Source organism: Populus nigra, chromosome 4 (genome assembly GCF_951802175.1).
Source record: "Populus nigra chromosome 4, ddPopNigr1.1, whole genome shotgun sequence".
Classification (NCBI taxonomy): Eukaryota; Viridiplantae; Streptophyta; class Magnoliopsida; order Malpighiales; family Salicaceae; genus Populus; species Populus nigra.
In genome coordinates, this window is record NC_084855.1 from 21444281 (window position 1) to 21465326 (window position 21046).

At 34.8% G+C, this 21046-nt stretch overlaps 2 protein-coding genes across 2 annotated transcripts; both read left to right on the forward strand.

The window, feature by feature from the left end:
- The first annotated feature begins 294 nt into the window (after window positions 1-294).
- On the forward strand, window positions 295-2802 carry LOC133691764 (uncharacterized). Its single transcript, XM_062112357.1, has one exon. The coding sequence runs from the start codon at window positions 295-297 to the stop codon at window positions 2800-2802; it is 2508 nt and encodes an 835-aa protein (XP_061968341.1).
- A 6266-nt stretch (window positions 2803-9068) lies between these two features.
- Window positions 9069-20023, forward strand: LOC133692458 (lysM domain receptor-like kinase 3). Its single transcript, XM_062113424.1, has 11 exons — window positions 9069-10112; window positions 10355-10388; window positions 10614-10675; window positions 11060-11247; window positions 12463-12552; window positions 17662-17755; window positions 17842-17993; window positions 18071-18162; window positions 19004-19142; window positions 19439-19537; window positions 19627-20023. The coding sequence occupies exons 1-11, from the start codon at window positions 9485-9487 to the stop codon at window positions 19789-19791; spliced, it is 1743 nt and encodes a 580-aa protein (XP_061969408.1). The 5' UTR covers window positions 9069-9484; the 3' UTR covers window positions 19792-20023.
- The last annotated feature ends 1023 nt before the right edge of the window (window positions 20024-21046 follow it).

The window sequence follows — 21046 nt, forward strand, 5'->3', positions numbered from 1 at the left end:
CTTGGTCGCCAGATTGTTAGTGGGGTTTGTTATGGAATTAGTCATTCTCCAGTTATTTTTAGTATTAACAGTTAATAAGGATTCCTCGGAGGATCCCTTGTTTGTTTCCCATTTTCTAGATAGTTTCCCAAATTCTAGCATTGTTTGTTATTCAATTCATGTATAAAATGGCCTGCTGGCATCCAATAAAGGAAAAATTATCCAATATTGTCTCCTCTCTTACTTCTCTGCTTCTCTTCTCACTCCCTAAATTCAAACATATCAGTGGTATCAGAGCCTGGTTACACAGTTGTCATGGATACTCGCGGAAAAAGTAATGCTGAATTCCGGACTGAGGTCAATGACGCCTTAGCTAGGCATGAGTCTAGCTTTGATCAGGTGAATGCTGCCCTTCAAGCAGTATTAACCGAACTACAAGCCATCCGCACCCAAAAACACCCAAACACTAACCCTCCCGAAATCAATCCCTTTGCATCAGAATCATCATCCCAGTTACATAGTTCTCGCAACCCAAACACCACTAGTCAAACACACTCCCACCTCAAACTCTCATTCCCTCGTTTTGATGGCAGTGAGCCCACAGGTTGGGTGTACAAAGCCGAACAGTACTTCGAATTTCAGGCCATTGACTCGGCCCAGCAGGTCCAATTGGCCTCCTTCCATCTAGATGGAATTGCTCTCCAATGGCACCGATGGCTGACCAAGTTTCGGGGACCCCTTCTGTGGAACGAGTTCGTGCAAGCCCTTTTGCAACGATTCGGACCCACAGACTACGAAGACCCATCGGAATCGCTCACTCGTCTCAGACAAACTACCTCTGTAGCAGCTTACCAAGAGGCTTTTGAGAGGCTCTCCCATCAAGTTGATGGACTACCGGAAGGTTTTTTAATAGGATGTTTTGTTGCAGGGCTGCGAGATGAAATCCATATTGATGTCAAGATTAAACATCCCCACACACTGACAGAAGCAATTGGAGTTGCCCGACTGATTGAGGAGCGCAATCTACTGCAGAGGAAGACCCATCTTCCAATTCGGTCTTCTTCCATGAATTTACCCTCCAGGGCACCAGCAAATTCAGCAGCTGGAGTGTTGGGACCACCCCCATCACAAAGACCAAACCTATCACCAACATCATTCCGGAGGATCACCACTCAAGAAGCTCGGGAACGAAGGGAAAAGGGGCTGTGTTTCTATTGCGATGAGAAATTCAAGCCAGGCCATCGCTGTGAACGACCACAATTGTTTATGATCGAAGACAGCTCCAACACCAGCCTTGAGGAAGAAATAACAGATACTGAGGACATCATCAATTCAGAGGACATGCCCAAAATTTCATTCCATGCTATCGCAGGTGCTGAACACCCTCAAACTTTACGGGTGTTGGGTCAATTGGGCAACAAGAAGGTAACCGTGCTCATTGACGGAGGTAGCACGCATAACTTCATTGATCAGGTGGTGGTAACCAAATTTGGGATACCCATTAATCGCAGCCAGCGATTTCAGGTAATGGTGGCTAATAGAGAGAAAATCACTTGTACTGGGCAATGTCAGAGCCTCACATTAATCATTCAGGGCATAGCCATCACTGCCAATTATTATGTTCTCCCGGTCACGGCTTGTCAAGTGGTACTGGGTGTGCAGTGGCTTGAGACACTAGGTCCGATTGAAATGGATTTCAAAAAGCTCACTATGAGCTACAAAACGCATGGAGAGAAACACACCTTTTACGGGTTGAAGCACACGGGTCATGCTGCCTTCACAGAGAAGGAGTTTCATGGGTTACAAGGAAATGGATTCTTCCTTCAAATCATTCCCTCACATTCCATCATTGACAGTAGCAGCCATCCACCGGAGCTTAAGGCCCTTCTATCCGAATTCTCGCAGGTGTTTGAGGAGCCCACGGGTCTGCCTCCCCAGAGAGCCAAAGACCACCACATACCTCTACAACCCAATTCCAGCCCAGTAAGTGTGAGACCCTACCGCTACCCGTATTACCAGAAAACCGAGATAGAAAAAATGGTGCAAGACTTGTTGAAGTATGAATTGATACGCCCCAGTAATAGCCCATTCTCCTCTCCTGTTTTGCTGGTCAAAAAGGCGAATGGGGCTTGGCGTTTTTGTGTGGATTATCGCGCTTTGAATGAAATCACCATCAAAGATAAATATCCAATTCCCGTAATTGATGAGCTCCTAGACGAGCTGCATGGGTCTCGTTACTATTCCAAATTGGACCTACGATCCGGCTATCACCAAATCCGAGTACGAGACGACGACATACCTAAAACAGCATTCAGAACTCATGAAGGCCATTACGAGTTCGTTGTCATGCCATTTGGTCTCACCAATGCTCCGGCAACCTTCCAAAGTCTTATGAATGATCTTTTTCGTCCCCACCTTAGGAAGTTTATTTTGGTTTTTTTTGACGATATTCTGGTTTATTCCAAATCGTGGGAAGACCATTTAACCCATTTGCACACTATTTTGAAGATTCTAGCAGATAATACACTCTTTGCAAAGGAGTCCAAGTGCAGATTCGGGGTTACACAGGTTGACTACATGGGCCATGTTATTTCAAACCAAGGAGTATCGGTGGATCCTACCAAAATTCAAGCAGTGGTTGAGTGGCCTACCCCTACGACAGCCAAGGGGGTCCGCGGATTCTTGGGCCTGGCCGGCTATTACAGAAAGTTCATCCGCCATTTTGGAGGAATAGCCGCACCACTTACCCGATTGTTGACCAAGGATGGGTTCCAGTGGAGTGCAGAAACTGATTTGGCTTTTCAACGTCTGAAGGAAGCTTAACCCAGTCCCCGGTCTTACGCATGCCAGATTTCTCTCAACGATTTGTGGTCGAGTGTGATGCCAGTGGGATCGGAATTGGTGCAATACTTTCCCAACAGGATCAACCCGTGGCATACTTTAGTGAAGCACTAAAAGGCTCCTCTTTGACACTATCCACTTATGAGAAAGAAATGTTGGCCATCGTCAAGGCAATTCGTAAGTGGCGACCATATCTGCTTGGTAAACCATTCACAGTTCGCACGGACCAGAGGAGTCTAAAATATCTCCTGGAGCAGAGGATTACTACCCCAGCACAGACACGTTGGCTTCCTAAAATTCTCGGCTATGACTATGTAATCGAGTACAAGAAAGGGAGCGAGAACCAAGGGGCAGACTCACTGTCTAGAGTAGTGGAATTTCAGTTTTTGTCCATCTCGTTCCCAAAGGCAGAGTGGTGGCCAACTCTGCAACAGGAGGTGCAACAGGATCCATTTTATGTCAACTTCAAATCAACGGACCCCTTCGTGGTTCAAAGAGACGGAGTGTGGTTCAAGAAGGGTAAGGTGTTTTTAAGCCCGAATTCTACTCTTATCCCTCTAATTTTGGCGGACTGTCATGCCACGCTGATTGGTGGACACTTTGGGTTCCATAAAACACTTGCACGCATTAAGCAAGACTTTACCTGGCCCAGAGTTCACGTCACAGTGAAGGAATTCTTGCAGCAATGTACCACATGTCAACGCTTCAAAACAGATTGCATGAAGCCAGCTGGGCTGCTGCAACCCCTACCTGTGCCTTCCAAAGTTTGGACTGATATCTCCATGGACTTCATCGAAGGATTGCCTTCCTCCCAAGGGTATACTTGTGTAATGGTGGTAGTGGATCGCCTGTCCAAATATGCCCATCTCATTCCGTTGAAGCATCCCTACACAGCAATCACTGTGGCCAAAGCCTTCATCTCCTGCGTCGTCCGCCTGCATGGTATTCCAGCCTCTATTGTGAGCGATCGTGACAAGGTGTTTATTAGCTCCTTCTGGCGCACCCTCTTTCAGTCCCAAGGCACTCAACTGTGCATGAGCTCGGCTTACCATCCTCAGTCGGATGGTCAGACTGAAGTTGTCAACCGCATCCTCGAACAGTATTTGCGGTGCTTTGCAGGTGACCAGCCACGCAAATGGTTCGACTGGATTCCATGGGCAGAGTTCAGCTACAATACCTCGCTCCACTCTGCCACTAAGATGACGCCATTTGAGGTGGTTTATGGTGTTCCCCCTCCTAGTTTACTCACCTATGTTCCCGGTACCTCAAATGTTCAAGCCGTGGATGAGCATCTGCGCGATAGAGACTGTCTCCTTCGTGAGCTGAGGAGGAATCTGTTGATTGCCCAGAACAGGATGAAGAGCCAAGCTGATCAACATCGCAGGGATGTCTCCTTTGACGTTGGAGATTATGTGTATTTAAAGCTCCAACCTTACCGTCAATCCTCAGTGGCATTTCGTAGCTCAGTGAAGTTAGCCCCACGGTTCTTTGGGCCTTACCAGGTCCTAGCTAAAGTCGGAACAGTTTCCTACAAATTAGCACTGCCACAGGATTCCCAAATCCATAACGTGTTTCATGTTAGCCTGCTACGGAAATACTTTGGGCCCCTCCCTCCTACATCAACAGTGGCGAGCCTTCCTCCTGTTTCAGAATCAGCCAATATTCTTCCACAACCTGAGGCTGTCCTGGACCGACGAGTAGTTCACAATGGGAAATATCATCCAAAACATGAAATTTTGGTCAAATGGGATGGTGCACCAGTGGAAGATGCTACTTGGGAGAATGAAAGGCGTTTTATCAAGACCTATCCCACCTTCATCCTTGCGGACAAGGATTCTTAAGGGGGAAGGATTGATACGTGCATGAAGATACATGCAAACCGCAACAAACCAGAAGGTGGCAGTAGCGCACGTGGTACGTGGAAGACACTTGGACGTGGATCATGCTTGGTCGCCAGATTGTTAGTGGGGTTTGTTATGGAATTAGTCATTCTCCAGTTATTTTTAGTATTAACAGTTAATAAGGATTCCTCGGAGGATCCCTTGTTTGTTTCCCATTTTCTAGATAGTTTTCCAAATTCTAGCATTGTTTGTTATTCAATTCATGTATAAAATGACCTGCTGGCATCCAATAAAGAAAATATTATCCAATACTGTCTCCTCTCTTACTTCTCTGCTTCTCTTCTCACTCTCTAAATTCAAACATATCACAATTAAACTGTTTTTTTTTTTCTTGACTTCACTTAGCCAATATTATTCTCTGTTTAAACTATCAGACGATATATTATCTATACTGACAAACGATACATCACCTGTGGTTTGACTGTCAGGCACCTCGAGTGACTAGAAATTCAAGCCATTCATGGATTAAAAGTTAGGAATCCGTATTCCAATCGATAAAATGGTGAAGTAAAAAAATAAAAAAATAAAAATTAATTTAAGTAAATCCAAGTAAACATACCGAATTAATAATCCGAATTATAAGAACAAAATTACTTAATAAAAACAAATAAAAAAATATAAAAACTAGTTCTTAACTAACTAATGATAAAATTAAAAAAAAACATATATATTTTTAAAAAAACTAAATTAATAAACTAAATTCACGACTATATCAAAATAACTATATAAAAAAAATTGAAAAAATTATATTTTTTTTATTTAAGTTTAGAGATAAAAAAAAAAACAAGTCTCATCATAATCTAAAAATAATAATTTTATTTGTGTATAATATTTTTTTAAACCAGCTCCTCAACCTAAAATGATGCCCATTATAATTAAATTGTTCAAACTGTTCTTTTTTGCTTGGCTTCGCTGAGCCAATATTTTCTTTTCTGGTTAAAACATTTAAACAACACATTATCTACACTAGCAAACAATACATCACCTGTGGTTCGACTGCCAGGCACCTCGGGTGGCTAGAAAGTCAAGCCAACGATTCTTTTACAGGTTCATTTTGAATCATTTTTTATCCAAAAATACATTAAAAAAAATTATAAAAACCTAAATAAACTCTTAAACTCTTCTATGGGCTCAAATTAGCAACTAATCATTTTATAAATCAAGAATTAATTTGAATCTAGAAACACTTTTTAAGCCTAGATGAATGTCAACAACACCTAATTAAAAATCTTCTTATTAAAAAATATTTATTAACATTAAAATTGATTATTTTATTGATTGAAATTAATATCAACTGATATTTTTTCTCTCCTCAATTGAAATGTAGCAATTCTCTCCCTCAAACTTAATGACTAGAAAACAATGAAAATAGAGTATTAAATAAACAAAATTAACTTTTAAAAACTAGAAAGATAAAAAAAATGTATCCAGTAAACAATATGGGAATAAAAATAAAGAGCCAATTAATTACTATGTTTTTTTTTCACTTTGATCATTTTCTTTAAATATCATTATTCCATATCGAGTTAGAAACAATTAGACATTAATTTTATAATTAAAAAATAAAATAAATAATAATAATAATAATAAAAAATTTACTGATGTAATCTATAATAAATTGTGATAAAAGGATAATAAATTTGGCTGCAATGATTATATTAGGAAAAAAAAAGACAAATATCAAACAATCAAGTTAAATACTCTAAGTTTTTTTTATGAATATTACAACAAATTTGTTTAAATCCTTCCTAAATTTTCAAATATGAACCAACCATAGAAAACCTTTTTATTTTCAATTAAATACAAATATAATATTTGTAATAAAAAAATATTATAAAGGAATGTGTAAGAATGAACACGAACCCTCCAAAAAAGGACGACGATAACATGACACAAAGCATAATATAATAAAAGGATGGTAAATTGTTTATTTAAGAATTTGTTTGACTCGGTCCCCTCCCTACCAGATAAATAACCTATAAAAATTATATGCACCAATACCTGGCTAGAGAAAAGGCTGGACCTTCCCAAGTCCAACCCCGTCCCAGCCTGTCTTGGCCGTCGCGCCGGTGCTTTTTTGTCCATTTTTTAGGGTTTATGTTTTTGTATAAGAAAAATATGTTTTTTGTATTTATTATAATATAAAATATATGTCAATACTAATATGTAAATTAAAATATCTATCTCTAAGAAGAAAAGAGACTAAAAACATCAATATAATTCTTTTAAAATTAATTAATTTTATTTTCCCAATATATAACTATTTGTACATCGCATAAAACTATAAATAATATAAAATAAGCTTCTTAAATTACCCCTAACCTATATAATATTCCATTGACACTTTAGCCATAATTAAAAGTTAAGAGCAATAAATTTACATAAAATTTTATTAAATACTTAAATCACATCCTCATTATTGTTATGTTATTTTTTACTTGTTTTTATAATATTATATGAAGATTCCTTTAAATAAAATAATTCATAAAACTAATATTAGAAGAAGACTCCTATAAGAAGAACACCTAAGTTAAAAGATAACATGATTTTTTTATTTACTTATATAATATTAATATTTGTCTCGAATATATTAAAAGAATCCCACTAAAAAAAACAATTATAGAAATTATAATTTTTTTTTGGATTCGAGGAAACCCCACCTCCCGGAAAGCGCACTTTGTGGGTCCAGGTGAGTGAATAAAACCCCGGTTGTTCCAGGCTCTTATAAGAGGTGCACGCCCTGACTCGAACTCGAGACCTACTGTGCAGATCTCAAGCCCTTTACCACCACGCTACACTCCTTGGGAACTATAATGCTAATATAGTCATGTCAAAATTCACAAAACGTAACTTTACATTTGTTTTATATATAGATTTTATTTGAATAAAAAAATCAATTAAAAAATTGTTTTATAATAGTTATTGAGTAAAAGAAGACAATTTAATTTTATAATATTAAAATATAACTATTAGTATTTGAGATCTGTTTTTTATAGATTTTTATTTCTTTGGAATGTTTCCAAGAGTTTTTGATATAAACATCACTAAATATGAATAATAATAAAATAGAATTAAATTATAAATTATCATGTTTTTAAGTTTTAGGGCAAAAAAAGAAGGCTCTTGCCTTGGGCTAAAAACCGGAGGAAAGTGAGCGATTTTGGCCGGCGGAATTCAAAGGCAGCCATAGGGAACCTCTGGTTGGATTGAAATTGAATACTTTGGTTATTCCTTATATTTAAAAAAACTCAAGTAGACGAAAGCATTTAATTTTGTCTTTTGGAAAACTCAAACATATTAAAAGAATACCTAGTTTAAAATTTAATATAATTATTTTTAGTCATATCTATATTATAATTAATATTTGCCTCACAAATATTAAAAAAGAAATCTTTCCAGTAAAAAGATTTGTAGAAACTACAATGGTAATAATATAATCAGGTTAAAATTCACATCACGTGCCTATATGTTTTTGTCACATATAAATTTTATTTAAAGAAAAAAAACTCATTTTAATAAAAGTAATTCACAAATATTGTAATATAATAGCAATTATAGTAGAAGAAGACATCTTAATTTTATAATATTAAAATATAAATATTAGTATATGACATACAACTTTTTTATAGATTTATATTTCTCTGGAGTTTTTCAAAGAGTTTACAATTACATATTTTACTTATAATGAATAATCAAAATTAAATTAAAACTAATAAATTACGAGTTATAATATTTTTATTTTGTTCAATCGTTCCTAATATTAAAAATACTCCTTTAAATAAAATGATCACAAATATATAATATAATAGTAATTCTGATAGGATAAAAAATTCTAATTTTATAATATTGAAGTATTAATTTTAATTTTATATTTAATTATTTATATTCTTATCACTTTTCTTTTAAATAAAATAAATTTGATAAATATATTTGTTTTTCAATTGAAATGAATACTAATGTGGGTTGCAAGAAACAAAAATGATGCTCTTTATTATTTTAGAAAAAAAGACATGAAACTTATATATATTAAGTAAAATAATTAAAAAAAACAAAGTTGCTGGAACTAATGAAACCATGATTTAAGTTGCTTATTTGATATATTAAGACATAAAATCAAATTAATCTAATATATTACTATTTTAATATAAAAAATATTATCTGAAAAGGTTTTCAAAGACAATCCAATTAATTTACTAGGTATTTAATTACCTTTACATCCATGAAGACAACTCAAATAAGCAAGTGTATAATGACACGTCTCTTCAACAGAAAAAAAAAATGAAGATTGGAATGAACCCGTTCTTTTATTTTATTTATTTTAAAATAATTTAGATGGCCATATTCCAAGTTCAAACATGAAAGGGAGAAAACAATTAGGCAAAGATTTGACAATTCAATTCTCGAGAAGAGAGAGAGAGAGAGAGACTCTGGAGCATGAAGAAATGGTAAAACCCGCAGGCTTGGGCTGCGTTGCGTGTCCAATTAGATAGAAGAGGTGAGAGAGCAAAGCAGCCATCGCGTTCTTCACTCTCCAGCTCTTTTCTATCTGGAAGATCAACGCAAAACCGAGTTACTGAACACGACAACGTCGAGCATCAGCCACTGATTATCTCTTTTTAATAACCCATTAATTAATTGCTTAACTACCTTATCACCATTATCATCGACAACTAACCCCCCCTCAAGTCAACCGTCAACAAATCAGAATCAGTTTCTCCGGTTCATCTCCCCCCTCCTGCTCTGAACAGGAAGTTCTCGAATCAATGAATCCCAAATTAGGATTTGGGTTTCTTCTTCTACTGTTACTCTGCTACTCAATCGACTCGAAATGCAGCAAAGGATGCGATTTGGCTCTAGCATCCTACTACGTTTGGCAAGGAGCTAACCTTTCATTCATCGCCGAAGTTATGCAATCAAGCATCTTAAAATCAACAGATTTCGACACCATTCTCAGCTACAATCCTCAAGTAACAAACAAAGACAGTCTCCCATCTTTCATCAGGATCAGCATCCCTTTCCCCTGTGAATGCATCAACGGTGAATTCCTCGGCCACTTCTTCACCTACAACGTCAGAAGTCAAGACACTTATGGAACGGTCGCCGATACATACTATGCCAATTTGACCACGACTCCGTCGTTGATAAACTTTAATAGCTACCCTGAGGTTAATATACCCGATAACGGAGTGCTTAATGTGAGTGTTAACTGTTCGTGTGGGGATAGCTCGATTTCTAAGGATTACGGCTTGTTTATGACGTACCCGCTCCGACCCGATGATACTTTGGCGTCGATTGCCAATCAGACCAATCTCACGCAGTCGCTGCTGCAGCGTTATAATGTTGGTTTCGATTTTAATCAAGGGAGTGGTGTGGTTTATATTCCAACCAAAGGTATTTTGTTATTTTTAGAAAGAGTTTGATAGATAATGTTTTTGTTTTGATAATTAGTTGGAGTGATTTAATTAGTTCAGAAAATACACACTAAATATTGGGATATTTGTTTGGAGAATTTATGTTAGAGAATTCGTGATGTTATGGCAGGGATTGCCCCGTTTGTTAAATTCTAAAGATATTTGTTTTTAGCTGTTTGAAGCTATGAATTTGCCTTACCATATATTTTTCTTTATTTACAGATACAAATGGTAGCTACCGGCCCTTGAAGTCGAGGTAACTTTCTGTACTTAGACTGTATTCTAAATTTGTTTGTTCATTTTTGGATGTTACAATTACTAAATGTTTGTAATTTCCTTCCCTTTTCATTTTCCCCTTTTGCAGCACAGGTGCGTTGGGCTTCTTTGCGTGTCGATTTTTTGATATTTGGGCGTGGATGTAAGATGCTATCATGCAAACTTCGTACTATTTTGAACTAATGTTGTACTTTCTTATAACCAGGAATAGCAGGTGGCGTTGTCGCTGGCATATGCATAGCAGTAGCCGTGGCACTGTTGTTGGCAGTTTTTATATATGTGGGATTTTACCGAAAGAAGAAGATGAAGGGGGCAATATTGCTGCCAGCGTCTCAAGAACTCTCTCCACGAAATGTTCAAGGTTTTTCTATCACTATCCCTGACCTCTATTTATGATTGAAGAGTTCTCAACGATCACTGGTTTGAACAGATTTCTCTTGCATTATTTCTTCCATAGAGAACACTAGGATGGTTCTTTTTCTGAGGACCATGACCATCATGGTCCAATTTATGGTTAATTCTTTTACATTGAGTGAACGCATTGAAATATAATCATCTCATCTTACCAGCTCTAGATTTTCTTCTACTTCTGGAGAAAGTGAAATCATGCAGATGACTAAACATGTTAAATGTTCCTCTGTCTTGGTTCAGTACCTGGAAGTAACTCCAATAAACCTGTGGATGCAATTGGGTCCCAAGGTCTTACAGGTATAACTGTGGACAAGTCTGTGGAATTCTCTTATGAAGAACTTGCTAAGGCCACTGATGACTTTAGTCTGGCAAATAAGATTGGTCAAGGAGGCTTTGGGTCTGTATACTATGCAGAACTGAGAGGCGAGGTCTGTAATTACTGTAATCTTTAATTATTAATAATCCCCATTGTTAAAGTTATCGTAAAACATCATGCATTTTCATGTGAGGTATTGAATGTTAGTTATTGAGTTTGAGTTAGTTTGGCACCTTTGCTGAGCTTTTAAAGATAAGAGCAGGTGCCTGATCTTTTTTCCTGTGTTTATATTGGAAGGTAGTTATAATCTAGCATCCTACTACATAGCAATGGATCTCACATAAAACAGCCATGCAGATCCATCTATAGTAGAAGGCCATTTATAGTTATGTTATTGAGGACAAGATTATTCAGCATATTTTGAGTTTAGGATAATGTTACTTTGCCGCTTTTATATTAAACGCTTGATGTGAACTGATGACACTTTGATTTGTTAATTTGAACATGTCATATCATATACTTTTACCTGCTCTAGAGAGATTTATGTTAGTAGAGCATAGCAGTTCTAGAGCTACCTTCAAATAAGCTCTGTGAAGCCTGATCATTAGTTAATTAGAACTGGGAATCCAAGTTATAGAAATGAATGAAAAGTATTCTACTGAGTGAATGGAACAGGTGGGTGAGCAACTACATTAACTGGTAGCGTCTGCTTAGGTTGAATTGAAATAGTGGTTGCTGCGGCTACATTTTTTAGCAACCTTTGTGTTTTTAAGGATTGAGGTCCATACCTTATCTTTTCTTGAATTATGTCGTCATAAAGAGTGAGCGGAATTTTGTCAAAAATGAATATCTGAACTGACTCAAGTGAAAACATTCTGGCTAGTTGTTTCAGTTTTGGTTTAATTTGGAAGGAAAATATATAGTCTCAAATGCTGCTGTTCTGTTGCCTTTGGAGAAGAACTAAAACGACCTAACAAACTTAGTGATATCAATTGAAATTTATTTATTTTTAATCAGTTTATAATTCATATATAACATAAAAATGGGTTGGAAAATCTAAAGAGCCTTAAAGTGATGTACCTCTACTAAAGAACCTTAATCAATGTGTCATGCATTTTTTAATTGATGTCTATTTTTCAAAATTTGACTGGATGGAATTGATTCAATTCAGTTTGCATTCAGCTTTCTAGCATTTGGAAATTTTTTAATGAAAAAAGATAAGACATTTTCCAACTGAACTGACCAAAACTGCGGTGCCTGCAGATGTTTTATATATTTTCCATGTGTGTTTCTATTCTAAAATTTATATTTTTGACTTGTTATGCAGAAAGCTGCCATTAAGAAGATGGACATGCAAGCATCAAAAGAATTCTTTGCTGAGCTCAAGGTTTTAACACATGTTCACCACCTAAACCTGGTAATGTGCTCATCTTTTTGCAATTACAAGAAATATAGATTGTGCTTATGAACAAAAATAGGTGATAGCATCTTTGCTTTACTTGAGAGAAGGTTTGAACTTTGACTTAAAGAACTGAAGTTATATGCAATTGATCACCCTCATCTTACATCTATAAAGAGACACGAATGAGAAGTATAAATCACAACGAAGTTGATTAATTCTTCGAAGAGTTTACAAGTTCAATCAAGAATTTAGTGTGAGAATCACTCAACCACACATAAAAAAACACACAATCTGCAGCAACCTTAGATAAAAATTCATCAACTAATGGGTCAGACATGTACCCAATTTAAATAAAACTCAAACTAATTAAAATAAAGTTTGAAATAATAAAAATAAATAAAACAATAGTCTGTGATTATTTTTCACGATTTGCCACATATGATAGTGAAAGTTACCTAGAGAAATAATTGTTGACGAATTCTTGTTGAACAAAAGCCTGATGCCTTGTAAAATAAGAATTAATTTCTAAACAATTATTTTTTCTTGTTTGATACGAAATCCTTATAAAATAACTAACCCAAAGGCTGCCTCTTGACTTAGCCTATTGAACTCCTCTTGAATCTACTTTGTTTTAGGCCTTAGAATAGATCCAATTGACGCTTTTAAGGGATCATTTGATGTTGTAGTCAAGATCGTATCATCTCCTATATCCTCAAAAGAATTCAACCTTGAATCATCACCTACATCAAACAAAGAAAGATCATAAACTTTGAATATAACACTAACATTATACTCACCTTTTAGACTCACTTTGTAGGCATTGACTCCTTCAAGGAATCTGAATGAATCATCTCCTATAAGCATCAACTTTGATTTTCTATGTTCAAGAAATCTTTCTTTGTGCATATGCATCCAAACCTAATCTCCTGGTTCAAAGGCAATCCTTTTTCATCTTTTGTTTGCTTGGATTGCATACTTCTCATTCTTTTTTTAAACATGTTGTCGTACCTTCTTTAACAATGTTTTCATCACCCATGCTTTTCTATTACCATCAAGTCTAACGTTCTCATCAACAAGTAAAGAAATCAAATCCAATAGAGTTAAACCATAAGCTATTTTAAATTGTGAATAATTTTTCCAATTCAATAGATTAGCACATAACGACTTATTTGTAACTTATCAAACAAAAATTGTAAATGCTCAATATGCTCACTTAAATTCTTACTATAAATATCATTAAAGTAATCAACAACAAAGCTTCTTGTGAATGCGCACAATATATGATTCATCAATCTCATTAAATTAATATGTGCAATTGTAACACTAAACAACATGACTAATCATTCAAACAATTCACATTTAGTCTTAAAGTTACTTTTCCTTTCATCACCTTCTTTCATCTTATTTTGATGATAACTATTTTTCAAATCAATCTTACTTATTTTTCAAACATACAAGATCCATACAACTCATTAAGAATATTATCAAGTCTAGGGATAGGATATTTGTACTTTACCACACTATTATTGATCACACTATTTATCAATAGCAAACCACCATGGATCTCATCAGAAAATACATGGTAAAATCTAAACAACTTCAACCCTTTATCAAAAAGCCTTACCAAACTTTGATTGCTTTGAAATTCTAACCCAAGATAAAAAAAAAAAAATCTCTGCAAACTTCTAGCAAAATTTTAGCTTGATCCAATGGTCGGATAAAAAATTATGCTTGTTGGCGTAAAGCTACATGGTAGAACAAATTAAGCTCAAATTTGAATTTAATTGTCCTATATCATCCTCAAAATCCTGTAACAAAGATATAGCATTACTAGAAATAAAATAATCAAGATTGTTAGTGTTAAAATATATCTCTTTATACATAAGTAAAATCATAGGCATGTTAGAAAAATAAACACTCTTGATCTCACTCTTTCTTGTATAGAAACTCAAGTGTTTACCTATATTTTATACACTCTTTTCTTTTCTTATCCTTATTTTCTTCTCTCCATTATCGGTTTCAATTGACTTTTTTTCTCTTTTAGCCGAATCTGAGTTTTTTCTCTTATTTTTTCTTTTAGGCTCACTTTATTTTCACTCTTTAAAATCACGACCTCATATGTTTTATTTGTCTCCTCGGCTTTGCTTTTTCTTTTCAGCTTTAATTGGTCTTGTTTAAGTCTTTAAAGCTCTCCTTTTGTCAATTTTTGCTTCCAACGACACTGTATAAAAATAGTAGCTAGTAATAATTTCAGATAAAAACGCCTTACCAACCACTTTTGTATATATTTTTGCATGGTAGCCACAGCCTCACATTGTTGTATTATCATTTCAACTTTACTTTTCCTTTTTAATCTCAATTGGTCTTTATAAACCTGTCTAGGTGACAATGATGCAAGTTTACATGCCCTTTCATCCTTCTCAAGAGAATATCTATTTTTAAATCCATCATATTTGGTCTTCCTATCAAATTGTCAAGGTCTCCCCAACAATCACAATAAATGACTAGCATGCATAGGAACCACATCACACGAAACCCCATCCTTATACTTTCCAATCAAAAAAGAAATTGAAACCTGTTTAGTCATTATAACTTTACCACATTCATTAAACTATTGAAGCTTATAAAGTTTATTATGCTTAACAGTGTTTAGATTCAATTTCTTAGCAAGTATAGTACTAGCAACATTAACATAACTTTCACTATCAATAATCATGCTAGACACTTTGTTACTAATGTGACATCTTGTATGGAAGATCTCTCTTTGTTACTAATGTGACATCTTGTATGGAAGATCTCTCTTTGTTGATTCTTTACCATTTCATAGCAACTTTCTGATCATCAACCTTTGAAAACTTCATTTCTTTATCTTTAAAATTATCGTCCACACTATCATCATTCATTGTAGCTTTAATAGTAGGCATTTCAACTTCCTTTTCCTTACAACTAGGAAATCTTTGTCTACTAATCATCTCATCAAACTTAATCATTAACACCTCCATCATAGCTTTCATTCTATCCTATATTTCCTCCATAGTTCTCATCTTTTTTTGTTCAATACTTTTTTAAGACCTTGTTTATATCTGAAATAAAGGTTAGTAGCAAATAAAAAAATAATTATTTTTTCTCACACAAACCTCATGTGTTTACCCTCACAATAAAATTTACTTCACTCGTGTTTTACATAATTTATTAGGCTTTTCACTCTAATGGACTTGCTAAGTCTTTTAACACGCTGTTCTCGTACTTTGGTTCTTAAAAGTAACGTAATAACTTATTAAACAATTAACCAAACTACGTAATGTTTATTTTATATTTAACGACTTAAGAATCAATAATTATTCAAACTTTCAAAACAAAATTTGAGGACAAATTTACGAGTAGCAATGTAAATTTGTGCGAATATAATGATGAAACATGAAATACAAGCAAGAATTATTATTAAGAAACAACGAAATTCAAGAAAATAAAGAAATCGATGCAAGAAATCAAGAAACTAAAGAAATTGATACAAGATAATTTTATTCTACTCAAATTGCAAGAAATCAATCAAGATCACCAAGAATTTCCAAAACAAGTTTTGGCTAAACCCTAGTTCATGCAAGATCCAAAATTTCTGAATTGCTTCTCTAAAAATCCTTTCAAGATTTGTGATTTTGATTCTTTTTTATTTTAATAGGTGCCGAGTTTTTCAAGTCCAACGATAAACACAATTTGTTTTATGTATGTAATTTTTTTCCGGCATCTTCAAGACTTTTTTTTCTTTTCCTATCAAAAACTGATTCTCTTCTTCCTTTTTTTTTAATCAAGATTCCACCTAAACACCACAAAGATTAATCAACATTCAATTTTATTTTTTTTGTAATAGCTGAAACCCTAGAGAGAAAGAAACAAAAAAAAAACAAGAAACAAACCCTAGATATATAGTAAGATCTAAAGAAAACCCTAGAATTACTAATAACAATCTGATACCAAATTGATACAGAATTATCCTTTAGATTGTTAATTTGAGGTTTGAAAAAAAGTTTGCAACTTGACCCAACAAGAACCTTCCCTTGAAAAACCAAATTTATATGCAGTTGATCAACCTCACTTTACGCCTATAACGAGACACGAATGAGAAATATAAATCACAACGAAGCTAATCAATCCTTTGAAGAGTTTACAATTTGAATCAAGAACTTAATGTGAGAATCATTCAACCACACAGAGAGAAAAAATTACACAATTTGCGGCAATCTTAGATAAAAATTCATCATTTGAATACAATTTTTTACATAAGAGTATTTCCATGTAAACCCTAAAACTAATGGGTCAGACATGCACTTAATTTAAAAAAAACCCAAACTAATTAAAATAAAGTTTTTTTTAAAAAAAAGTCGAAGATTATTTTTCACCATTTGCCACATATGATAGTAAAAACTATCCAAGAGAAATAATTGTTGAAATCCTTGTTGAACAAAAGCATGATGCCTTGTAAAATAGGAATTAATTTCTGACCAATTAATTCTTCTTGTTTGATATATATGGAATCCTTGTAAAATAAGTAACCGAAAAGCTGCCACATAAGTTCTCAATAGCATTAAGGATTCCTTGTAGTGAATGGAATCCATAACTCTTAAGGAAACGATGTATTTTTTATTTTCATATTTTGCTGGCAGATTCTAGACCCAACTTTAAACATGTTGTTCTCTCTCATCTCGATGAATCAGCGGATCTACCATATATCGTTGGAAAGGTACAAATATCTAGTTCTTAACCCAATTGAAATCGCATTCAAACTCCTCTTGTAGCTTCAGATATGACTCGAAGAGTAGACAAAGGTCCAGCCAAACAAATTTGAACATTTTTAACCCAAGCCTCTTGACTTAATCCATTAAACTTCTCTTGGATCCATTTCGTTTTAGGCCTTAAAATAAATCCAATAAACACTCCTAATGCATCCTTTGATGTGGTAGTCAGGAGCCAGGATCGCATCATGTATGTGCACTTGAAAGTGTATCTGGACACTCGAGTTGATGGCTTTGTAAAATTTTTAAGTTTTTTTTATTATAAATTGTGATGCACTAAATAATGTTTGCATGCACTCTATGCACTAAATAGTACTATCTACATTTAATACAGGTCCGATTGATAGGATATTGTGTTGAGGGTTCTCTTTTCCTTGTCTACGAATTTATTGAAAATGGAAACTTAAGCCAACATTTGCGTGGCTCTGGTGAGACTACATGTCCATTTTGAACATTTTTTCTGGTGGTAGCAGACACATTGAATGGCAGTGATAAAAGTGCTGCTTGTTTGCAGAGAAGGATCCATTGCCATGGTCTACGAGAGTGCAAATTGCCCTTGATTCAGCTAGAGGCCTTGAATACATCCATGAGCATACTGTCCCTGTATATATTCATCGTGATATTAAATCGGCAAACATACTGATTGACAAGAACTTCCGGGGAAAGGTTGGATTGATTTTTGTCATGATGGCGTTCCATTTCAAGCTTTTTTTCGCATATTTGTATTAAACTTTATGATACAGGTTGCAGATTTTGGATTAACAAAACTAACTGAGGTTGGAAGTACATCACTCCCTACACGTCTTGTGGGTACATTTGGATACATGCCGCCAGAGTAAGACATTTTCTTTTCTAACAATTCTATAAGAAGATAAGAATTTTGGAATAGGTTTCAGATAGGATCCTGTTTAGCTAAACAACTGGCTGGTCTCAATTTCTTAGCATCTTTTTCTTGTCTATAACTGTTTGGACACAGAGCCCAAACTCTGTGTCAGAGCAAAAGAAGTGTTTATGAGCTGTGTGATTTTACCTTTTTCTTACCTGCATAATTGTGGATGTCATTGTTTGGAACATCTGATAGAATTTTGAATTAGGGTCAGTAAATGGCACAGTAGGTGGCTTTAAAAATATTCTAATGGAAGGCTATTGAGAATTTTGTGTTGCTTCTATTACCCATCTACATTGATGGCATAAACCTCCCTGTGAAATCCAAAGTTTTCCAAATCCTTTGTTACCAGGCAGGGAGGGGTTTGGGATGGGAGGTTGATCTCCCAGTTTATAAATTCATGACCCAGAAGGAGGAAAAAAATTGAAAATAAAAAAAGAAAGGATGTCGGGCATGAAATCAGTGTGGCAAAAAATGGAGTGAGTTGTATGTCGGACTCTGACTATGATGCAAAAGGGTTGTTTTTATTGTGGGAAGACACGTTTGCATAGCACTGCTACAGCTAAGATTTTTGGGTTGCATGATCATAATTATAAATCTAAGGATTTTAGAAGTATATCTGATGAAGTCACTATAGTTTGAAAATGAAAATTTAATGTCATGTTTAGTTTCTGAGAATAGATGTGAGTGTATTTTATGCATCTAGCAGGACAAGGGCCAAAAACTTCAATGAGAGCATTTCTTTATTTTTTATGAAACATGGATTGACATTTCCCATGATTCTGTGCAGATATGCTCAATATGGTGATGTTTCTCCGAAAGTAGATGTTTACGCACTCGGGGTTGTCCTCTATGAACTTATTTCTGCTAAAGAAGCTATCGTCAAGTCAAATGGTTCTAGTGCTGAATCAAGGGGCCTTGTTGCTTTGGTTAATTTTCTGCCATTCCTCTTTATATCTATTAATTTCTGGATGCTAATATATGTACTTAATTTACTGTAGTTCGAGCTCTGCTGAAGCATGACTCAGTGCTGAACCAGGAAAATTGAATAACAATTTTCATATGGTTCTGGCATCTGACAAGGCTTAGTGGAGTTGAAATGAATTTTACCAGCACAATTGAGGCTCTCTCTTAAACTTAACTTTCAAGCCTATATATGTGCTGCTTCTGAATACATCCAGAAAACACCCACAAGCTGACCTTTTTTTATTACTCCATTCTACAGTTTGAGGATGTTCTTAATCAGCCTGATCCTAGGGAAGACCTTCGCAAAGTAGTTGATCCAAGGCTCGGAGAAGACTATCCACTCGATTCAGTTCGCAAGGTAAACAAACAAACTTCTTTTGGAAATACACATATAAAGATCCTGTTTTTGCAGTCTAAATCAGAGCTGTGTGCCTATTTTGGTTCCAGATGGCCCAGCTTGGCAAGGCATGCACCCAAGAGAATCCTCAGTTGCGGCCGAGTATGAGATCCATTGTGGTTGCTTTAATGACTCTTTCATCCTCGACAGAGGATTGGGATGTTGGCTCCTTCTATGAAAATCAAGCTCTTGTCAATCTAATGTCAGGAAGATAGAAGGCAAGGTCATCACATCTTTTGAAATGATTATGCGAATACACCAAAATCTTTTCATGTAGATGTATACATATATCGTTAATCTGTAAATTTGATAGTTGGAAATTGATCTGGAGGGAATATAAATTGTAGCATTAATCATTTGATGAATGCATAAAATTCCGAATGGTGTATTTTTTTTGGTTGAAATCTGAAATATCAGTTCATTCATCAACTTGAATGGCTTAGCTTACTTTGCTATCCAATCAGCCACTGAGTTGGCTTAGCTTCTGCATAATTGATATCTGCTGTAATTAGAAAATCTTCCAGCTTTAACAATCGTTAGAATCAAAGGATCTACAGAGGAGGACTGAAGGCAAGGATGTCAAAGTTACGATTTTAGTATGAAATAGATAGTTGTCACGTGCTTCTCCGTGAAAGAGAATTGAAAAAATAATGAGAATTGAAATACGACTGACATAGAAAGTCACTATTTTAAATCTCGGCTAGGTCTTAGGTGACCGGTGGAATCGATCTAGTTTAAAATGGTTAAAAACTCTTTTAACCGGGGCAAATTTAGTAAAAATAGGTCAAGACCCGTTCACTTTTTTTAAAAAAAAAATATCATTTTTACTTTTTTTTTTATATATATAAAACAAAAGGATATGGTTGATTTAGGTTAATTTGGATCAATCTACTTGATTCATGACCCGGTACTTCTCCCAGATTGATTCTTAGGTAGGGCCTAAAAATAATGAGAAAAACCAAGAATATCAAGTCCTAATAAATCAAATGTGGAATGATAAAAAAAACATCAAGGATAAAAAAAATGCAGTTAAGAGAATAAGAACCTCATTTGAAGAAAAAAAACAGAGAGGTCAACCTAAAAATTGAAAAAAAAAATCAACTAATAAATCCAAAATAAAAATTAAGAGAATGAGAACCAAATTAAAAAAAAATCAAGATCATACATATAAGGATGAAATTGAAAACAAATTAAAATTTAATAAAGGTCTAAAAATCAAAACATTGAGGGTCAAACCTTATATATTATCAAATTGTAAATTGAAGGGCAAAATTAAAATGCAAATTAAATTCATAAAAGAATCCAAAAAAAAAAATCAAAATCAAAAGAATGGGGATCAAATATGAGAAAAAAAAATAAAAATAAGATCAGGAATCAAAGGGTGAAATTGAAAAGAAATTAAAATTTGATAAAGGAGCCAAGAATCTAAATTAGAAATAAAAACATTAATGATCAAACCTGAAACATCAT